Source organism: Atractosteus spatula, chromosome 3 (genome assembly GCF_055471065.1).
Source record: "Atractosteus spatula isolate fAtrSpa1 chromosome 3, fAtrSpa1.hap1, whole genome shotgun sequence".
Lineage (NCBI taxonomy): Eukaryota > Metazoa > Chordata > Actinopteri > Semionotiformes > Lepisosteidae > Atractosteus > Atractosteus spatula.
The window spans coordinates 45,981,508-45,990,508 of NC_142708.1; the positions used below are offsets into that span (position 1 = coordinate 45,981,508).

Genomic DNA, 9,001 nt, shown 5'->3' on the forward strand with positions numbered 1-9,001 from the left:
CACTTTTTCACTACAAATCTTTGATTCTATAAATGAAACAATTTGTGATTTTCATCTGTTTGCCTATTTTCATTGCTTCTGTATTTTTGATACAGAATTCAAGTTCTGATGACCGAAGGATGTTTGAATGTTTTCTGTATGTTTTTTATCCAGCACCCATTATGGTTTATCTACAAAGGTCAAAGCATTAACAAAGAAAATCTTTATTTTACTGATTTTTAGTATATTTTCTGGAAAGTAGAAGAAAGAATGTAATTTTTCACATTGGATATTTCTGTATTTTTTTAGTAAGCAGTATTAAAATCTATTGATTTGAAAAATAAATATATTTATATTATAGGGACATACGTGACAATAAAGCCATATTAAACATACATGCCTTTTAAAAAAAATTAATACATAAAATACAAAATTACCATATCTATTATACATAATTGCAAATATTTTTATTATGTCCATGTATAATAGATTATATTATAATAAATAAAAAACAAAGTGGTATTAAAATGCACAATTTGTTATTAATTGCAATACTCTTCAATTTTGTTACATTTGAAAGACTTTTTATTAAAAGCAGGGGATAACAAGTGCACTAAAAATGCTAAAGTAACTTTATCATTAACCCTATAGCAAACATTACTCTGGTTAGAAAAATGTTATTAAAAATACAAATGTATATTACCTCAAACGGCAGTTCCCAAAGGTTCAGGTTTGCAATTAATTCAAGTTTCTCCAAGTTCTCACATTCTCCAAGTTCAGGAGGAATACTAGACAGCTTATTATAACTCAGATTCAGTTCTTTAAGGTTAATGAGTTTCCCTATTATAAAGAAAAAGATGAAAGTTATGGAAGAAAATCAAAATGTATTATAGTCAGAGCTTTTTTTAAAAAATGAACACCATCATGAAAGTTAAAGCAAGAAAGACCTTTTTTTCTCAAATCCATTAAGCACTAAGCCATTAGCCACTTTTTTTTTTGCAAGATTCAGAACTAAATAGCACTGCAATATGATAATTATTAGTTTATTTTATATAAAAACTAAGGCTTAGGAAAAATAATACTCCTTTATTGTCAAAGCAAAGCAAAGAAACTTTCATTTTTAAACAATCCCTTTTCATCTAATATAACTCTACAGTATATGGACATTCTAACATCAAATCACTGCCTAAATGCCTTCATCTAAAGTAAAGTCAGGCTAAACCTCAATGTTCCACCGGGGATTCTTACAGTATGAAATCAAACTCTGGTATAATTAAAAGGAACAGAAATAACCAAGAACATCTCATTGCTTCCTTTCAATGCTCTGTACCAGGATGTGCTCTGATTGTTTATGAAATAGAGCACTTTTTTTCTGGCTGTTAAACGTAGCAAGGCCACTGTGCTTCCTCCTGTCTCAGAGTGCTCCTTCATTAGCTGCCACTGCCAGCAGCTGCCATTCTGGATTTCAATTCTCAAGTGAAGGAGAAAATTAGCAATGGGGGCCATGCCTATAAGATGAGTTGAAATTTGTGAAATATAAAATTACTAAAAGAGAGAGTTGTGAAAACAACATGATTTAAGTTGACAGCTGAAATCCACAAGGAGAAATATGCTTTTTATGCTAATCCTTTCAGTAAACAAGGTTTGATTTTGTGCAAAATCCTTCAAGCAATTAGCCCTCCAAAGAGAAGAGAATGATGTGCATTGTATTGAAATGACAAAGAACACAAGGTTGGTTATAAATGAGATGAAGTCATTAGGCCAGTTTTACTCTCAAATATTTGCTAGTAAAATATTCGCTTGCTTGGAGGCTGTTTTGTGAAAATCTAATATAAAAATTACTAATAAAAATAAATACATTTTAAAAGATTTGACTATGACAGCATCCAAGTAGAAAGTTTTGAATTCGGATCACACACAATTAAACTGGTAAGGTGGTTAGCATTGCTGCCTCAAGAGTTCCTGGGTTTTGGGGAATACAGAGTATGTACCTTCATAACTATGAATAATATTTTTTGTACAACTTGGACTGTAGTAGTAATATAAATGTATATTTTAACATTATATATAAGGTTAGCATTTAGTTATATATAAGATTTGTATGTATATATTACTATATAATATATAACATTACATATTATATTACTTTTTTTTTCATTTGATTAATGAAGTTTGTAACAGAAATTTGTCAGGAAGGTTAGATCCTAATCTCACCCATTTCCTCTCATCTATGTACATAAGTCTTGCACCCAGGGCTTCCTTTACGTACCTCTCTTGCATCCCTCCCGCCACCCCATCTGCATCCATGCAGCAACTTCCTGGCTCAGTCCTCACAATAGACAGGGGTGTTTGGGCTGCCTGTTCTCACGGTTGGCTGCCATTACCTCAGCTATGCAAATCACACTAAATACTCTCTACATACAGTATTTCACCCCTCTATCACATTCATTAGGATGTAACCTAAAGTACTTAGTTTAATGTTATTTTATTTATAGTTTAGATTAAAGCAAGCACACAATTACCAATTTCAGCCGGGAGTTCTGTGATGCAATTTCTGGGCAGTTCCAGTACTCTCAAATCTTGAAAATGTTCGATATACACTGGAATTTCATGTATGCTGGTTCTTGTTATTCGCCATACTCGGAGGTCAGTCATTTCTATTAATGATTCAGGGAACTCCTAAATTGTTAAAATAATAAATAACATGTTAATTAGTTACTGAAATGGAAATATACACAAAAATGCTTATTTATTTTAATAATTGCACATTCCCAAGGATTATGTATGTTTTAACTATAGTAGGTAGAAATCCTGTACACAATGATAAGTTATTACTTTCCTTCATAAATTATGAAAAATAGTCTCATAAATGTGGAACAAATTCTTTGGTTAAATTTACATTAAATACAAGAATATTCTTCTTTATTTCACAACTGAATTTTATTAAATAAACTTTCACCTACTAAATGCCACAGATTTTAAATTAAACAGCAATAATTATTATAATTCTAGTCACAGTAAAATTAATTGAAGATTAACTTTAATCAATTATATCTGCTTAACATCTCTGCTTTCCTAAAATTAAGCCCCACAATAATACAAAGTTACTTAACAAGAATAACACCTTTCCAACCCAAATATTTTTTTAGTTTTTCCTGCAACATGTGCTGTTTGCTCACAAATTTCAAATTTGTCGAAAGCATATCTAAAATAAAAAAGAAAATACCTTCCAGTATTCTCCACTTAGCTCAAAAATAAGTAGTTTTTCCTCAAAATCACTCTCAGTTCCTGAGTCTGCTGATATGCGCTCATTTGACACTGTTTTTTTTTCTTGTTCCTGATAGAGCTGAAAGTCTGAAAACTCATTTGCCATGCCTCTCTGAGCTGATAGTTGAAGGGTTCTCTTCTTGCATTCAAGTCGATATTGCCATTGTTGATTCAACCTGGGAACAGACACTGTTTCTATGGGTTACTGGGTTTTGGGTTCTCCAACATTCGTATCAATTCAAGAGGACAAAACACATATACTCTACATATATATATATATTTCTCTTAAATTGTGTGCAATTCCTGGATTCACTCCTTTCAAACATAGATTTGTAACATTTATTTAAGTTAAGAAATCATATTTTAATATAATATGCATTCTTTTACACAACATACAAGTACAGTATCTGGTACAGTTCAATTTTTCACCATTGACACATGGCATAGTCCCCTGTTCACAACTTGTGCAATGTAATTGCTGTTTGCCATCCTCAGAAGCAAGACAACATTCTCATTAGAACCACAACAGAAACAGAAACAGATACTATTGCAAAGGATGCCAAGATTTACCGTACATTTATCTTTCCATATGGCCTTAAATATCAAACCTAATTTGGAACCAGGTGTTATGAAAATTAAGGTCATGCACTTTACACTTAAAACCAAAATGCATGCCAAATCATATTGATTGTGAACAAAAAAATAATAATTTTGTATTTTCTATTTTGCAGTATACCAGTGGAAATAAAAGTAAGTTGACACAAAAAATATTTTATTTTAAGAAAAGATTCATGCTCAATAATCCCTGCTGAATTGCTCTGAATGCCAGGGTCACATAAAGCAATACAGATGATATTGATATTTTTATCATATGTTGAGCTGCAGCATTTTGTGGTAGCTCTCTCACAACTACTGCTTTACTATACACATTTACAGTTGATAAATACGTATTAACTTTATTCAGGATATACCTTCTCACAGCTCTTTATCTGTATCCTGTTTCTCAGTTTGGTTCAGTTGGACTTTCAAAAGCCTAAGACCCTTTTTGACATGGGCTTCAACGTGCTTCATTTGCAAGTATTTTACTGCATCACTGAAAGCCCTAGACTGCCTGACTTTTAGCACCCACAAGCTTTAATATCCACAATGCCCTTCATTTTCAACCAAGAACCATTGTGTATTGTGGTCATACACAGCAGCTAATCTACACCAGCATTTTACTGTTAAAGTGAAAGGTGACTCACTTAGCCAATTAAACTAGATTGGGAATATTAGGTAGGTGTAACTGAGAATAAGAATAAGAATTCAGCCATGTGTGCTCTTTTGAACAGTGCTGTAGGTTAATTTCTGACTGTACAGTAAGTGTTCAAAAATTCATTTCAGCATGGAATTCAGAAGACAGCACTTCTTCTGAGTAAGGGGTCAACTTTCAACCCCTGTCTTTGATCATTGGTTTGGAAATTCTGGAAATTTGGAAAATTGCAACTTCTACAGATTTACCATTGATTTCAAGCAGCAGTCTGCTTTTCTTATGACATCTCATGTTTTGATTCAATCAATTATGACTGAAATCATAAATATAAGAGTGGTAGAACTATTTGCATTCAAAATTAATATAAGCTTAAACTGAATTATTGTTCTACATTCACGGAAATGGCAATAAACACATGAAATTATCTAGGTTTTCATTGGATTGCACTTTGTGAAATATATGTTTGTGATAAGAATGAATGTGTCACATTCCTAGACCCCTCCTCTTAAGGATGCTCCAGCCCTTCCTTGTTTTCCACTCATCACCCAGACCTGCTCCCTGTTCCAACCCCCTTTCAGTTCTCCTTAAAAGCCAGGCACTCACTTTATTCAGGGCTCTGCATTGATTCTCGTATCGTGCGAGCTCAGGACCTGTAATCGCCTGGCTCCGTTATGTTTTTAAGTTTCTGTTCCTGTTCCCGTTCCCCCTTCCGGTTCCGACCCGGTTCCCGTTTTTAACCGTCAGTCTCAGATGGACCACCCGGCTTTGGACCTTTTGCTTTTCCTGGATTTCGCATTGGACTCTGTTTTGGATAGTTTGCCTTGGACACACCTCCCCCGACCACCAGCATTTCATAAACACTCCCCTCTGTTTTCTTCCCTGCTTCCTGCATGCCTTTTTTCCCTTGTGTATTCTCACTCGACCCCGGATTGTGTCGTCCGCATAAGGTCCGGAAAGAACTGTTTGTTACAGAATGAATAACTTGTTCTCATTTACTTAATATTGAAAATAAAACATCAAAATTTGTTCTTATGCTTTCATGAGCAACAGTGTCACAGGAAATCCCTCTGTTTTAAAATTGTGTTGGTAAAGGGCAAAATAGAAGAAAGGCAACAGCAGATTGGTAGGCACTTTGCCAACTTATCACTTTTTAGATGAAAAGCCAGCTGAAGAAGGATGCATGTTTTGGATATACATCAACTAATCAGTATTAGGTGTTTTAGGACCTTTACAGATAATGCACATGTCAAAATTGCTTTAAGTATGCTGGTGCAATTTACTACAACATTAATTTTTTCAAAACACTCATCTGAAATCAATTACTTTTTAAGGTTCAGAAGATGGGTGAAGCAAAGCTTTGACCAAACATAAAACAAAGACTGTCAGGGCTCTTACTGTGCTAGTGCACTTTTTTCCAAGCGTTCCTGTTCTTTCTTCTGTCGCTGCTTGTATTTCCTCACTCTGCATTCCCATAATTCCCGTATTAGTGCAAGGTCATACACAACTATTGCTGAACCCATATCCACACTCAGTATTACTATTCCTGTAAAACAGTATAAAGTGACATTTGTACAGTATAAAGTGACATTATACATTTATATGTTCATATGTACAAAAAATTTTATTACTCAAAGTTAATAGTTTTAGATTTCATCTTAAAAACTCTAGACTAGTTGCACCAAGTTGGATTATAAATTCACCAACAATGATAAAAAGGTATTATTATTATATCCAATCCATAATTAAAATGATAATATTCCATAAGAAATGTACATAACATATTACAGATAAAAGACAAAGATGTTTCTTGCTCATAAATAGATGCTTAGCTGAGACTTATTCATAAGAGATTTTAGTTTTAGTGTAAGTCATTATATTACTAAAATGTTAAAAAAGATTATATATAATTGGACATTTCATAGTGTATTAAAACAGTGTAAAAAATGTTAAAAATTAATAATTATATATAGTATTTAACATAAAGTATATACAGTATACAGACACAGTTGGCTTTAGGGAAAGGCAACATTGGCAGCTGCTTAGGGTACCAAACAATGGGGGTACAATTTTTATTCAATACTTTTTAATGATAAAAATCCATTTGTAAATACATGAAATCACTCTGACAGCATTATATTTATACAATATATCTTTGTACTACTATCCACATGAGGTAGTATGATATCTTACCATTCTTTGCTACATTCTTAAACTTGCTAGTATTGTAAAACATTAAAGCATATACAGTACGCACAGAAATATCCAGAGGTGAAAAGGTGAAATTCTGTACTTTTGCTTCATTTTCATCTTTTCATCCCAAATCAGAATAACTTGAGTATACAACATAGCAATAGCAATTCTGACCTCACTGTCACAATACTTATGAAGGGCACTGTACACACACTCACCCAGACAGTGGATCTGTGGAGTTTTGCTTTTGCAGCTCCTCCAAGAGGCAGTTCACACCTACACACACACATCCGGACTCAGTCTGGTCTTTTGCACTTCTTGTATCTTTCCTTTTAAAGTTGTCTTACATTGTCCATTGACTCTACCACATCCTTCCTCAAACCCTAATTTTGCCTCATACAATTGTACAGTGATTACAATAGGGAAAGCATTCATGCCACACATAGCAACCAAAAAGAATTTACCAGAGCAGGATCAAGACATCTTTGACGTGGACGCGTGTCTAACAAAATAAGGACTATGTAGACTAAATATGGTGCAGTCCAGTAAACTATCTCTGGAAATTTTTGTTTTTATGGATTACTTTTATTTTGTGAAACACTCTCATGAAATTATAAATTCCATCCACTTAACACAGAATTCATCATCTCAACCGGCAAGCTCGGGGCCTCCTTTGAAGATGTCTTTATTGTTTATCCCTACCTTCAGGAGATTTGTCAAAGTTAATAATGTCTTACATGATAGTTCACAACATTATGCTTAATAAAGGGCAGGTGACACAACAGCAGTTTTAATATTTACCCAACAGCAATTTTAAGATTAAGGATGACAATGGCATCAGCAGTTGATATTGTCTCAATCTCAATATAACAGTCTTAAGAGTCTAAGTCTTAAGGTTTAAGAGTATTTTATCTACCTTTATTGGTTTTATTGTTAGCTGTGGTGACACTTTGAAATAACAACATGGATTAGAAAATGGTTGATAATTATTGTATGATAATTATCATTTATGAGAGGATATAAAGTTTGCAACTGACAATTTAGGGATAGGCTTTACTTGCCACATTAGTTAGTGATTCTTGTTGCAATTTCAGCATTGGTTATGACATAACACCTTTTTGCCTGACTGCAAAATAAAAAGGTTTTCTTTCTCAATGTTATAAAAATAACAAGGAGTACATAATTTAACATTCATTAATTATCAACAAAAAACTGCTATTTGTGGTCTATGTAATCTGAACCTCCCACAGTGTAAAGTGTTTTTTTTTCTTTTTTAGTTTCAGATAAAATTCAATTCTATGCTTTTCCACTCCTTTATAATTGGATTTTTTTTGCCTGTAAATGTTATGGTCACCGTGAACACATCATTTAAAGGATGATTTCTTCAAGGTCTGTTTTTATTGGGTAATAAAGTCTCTAATTTATGAAACTGCCAAGATTTTAAGAGGAGCTTGCTTGACTAAGCATCTTTCGTCGTGCACAATTTGTTCATAAAACAAAATTTGAAGAAGCCTTTTCTTTATTTTGTTTCTTTCATTCACAAGGCTCATGGTACTAAATTAAGCAATTATTTGGTTCATATTTGTAGACAGGTAGCGAATTAACATGGTTTAAAAGCATTACTGCCAGTTCCTAACTATTTTTAAGATGTGATGATCATAAGATCATACTTATAGTGTTGCAAACAAAAGTACACAATCATTCAAAACAGTAGAATAAACTAAATTGTTCTGAACATGATACAGAAAACAATTCAATCAAATTAAGATATTGATCAATTAATTTAAAATACATTTAAGCAAATAATTCTATGTATAAACTTAAATAAAAAGCTAATAGCAAAGCATATAAAAAGCTAAAATCAGTGAGATATGTTATCTTTAGAAAGCAGATATGATTCTGATTTCAAAAACAGAAAAAATATAATAGATTCTACCTACCTAATGTTGTATTTGCTTGACGTTTCTCTTTTCAGACTTCTCAGAAGTTCAGCAAGTTGTTTACAATGTCATGGATCAAGTTTAACCCCATGAGTCAACTTTATTCAAATTCCCAGTATGACCACAGTCTGAGATATTTTAATGTTCTATTTTTATAATCTAGTGATATGACTCCTGCCATAGTAGTAGGCAGTGTGACATAAATGGCATCTGAAATATGTATGCAGCACTGGGCAGCTTGCAGTGTGTACACGTCCATTTTATATGTCATATCAGTAAAGCAACCATTTTTAAATCAGACCATTGTGTGTTAGAGTGTTTCCAAAAATAGCTTTGAATATAATATGTAAATGTGTTAACTAATGTTTTGTGT

At 32.9% G+C, this 9,001-nt stretch overlaps 1 protein-coding gene across 1 annotated transcript in view; it reads right to left on the reverse strand.

Moving 5' to 3' along the window:
• Positions 1 to 8,742, reverse strand: part of lrrc2 (leucine rich repeat containing 2) — a 30,528-nt gene extending 21,786 nt beyond the window's left edge. The window contains exons 1-5 of the mRNA XM_088911831.1: positions 8,629 to 8,742; positions 5,894 to 6,041; positions 3,206 to 3,422; positions 2,502 to 2,658; positions 683 to 819 (exon numbers count right to left, since the gene is read on the reverse strand). Coding sequence (XP_088767957.1) covers positions 683 to 819; positions 2,502 to 2,658; positions 3,206 to 3,422; positions 5,894 to 6,018 — 636 coding nt within the window. The 5' untranslated portion in view covers positions 6,019 to 6,041; positions 8,629 to 8,742. The remainder of the gene's footprint in view (positions 1 to 682; positions 820 to 2,501; positions 2,659 to 3,205; positions 3,423 to 5,893; positions 6,042 to 8,628) is intronic.
• Positions 8,743 to 9,001: the final 259 nt, after the last annotated feature.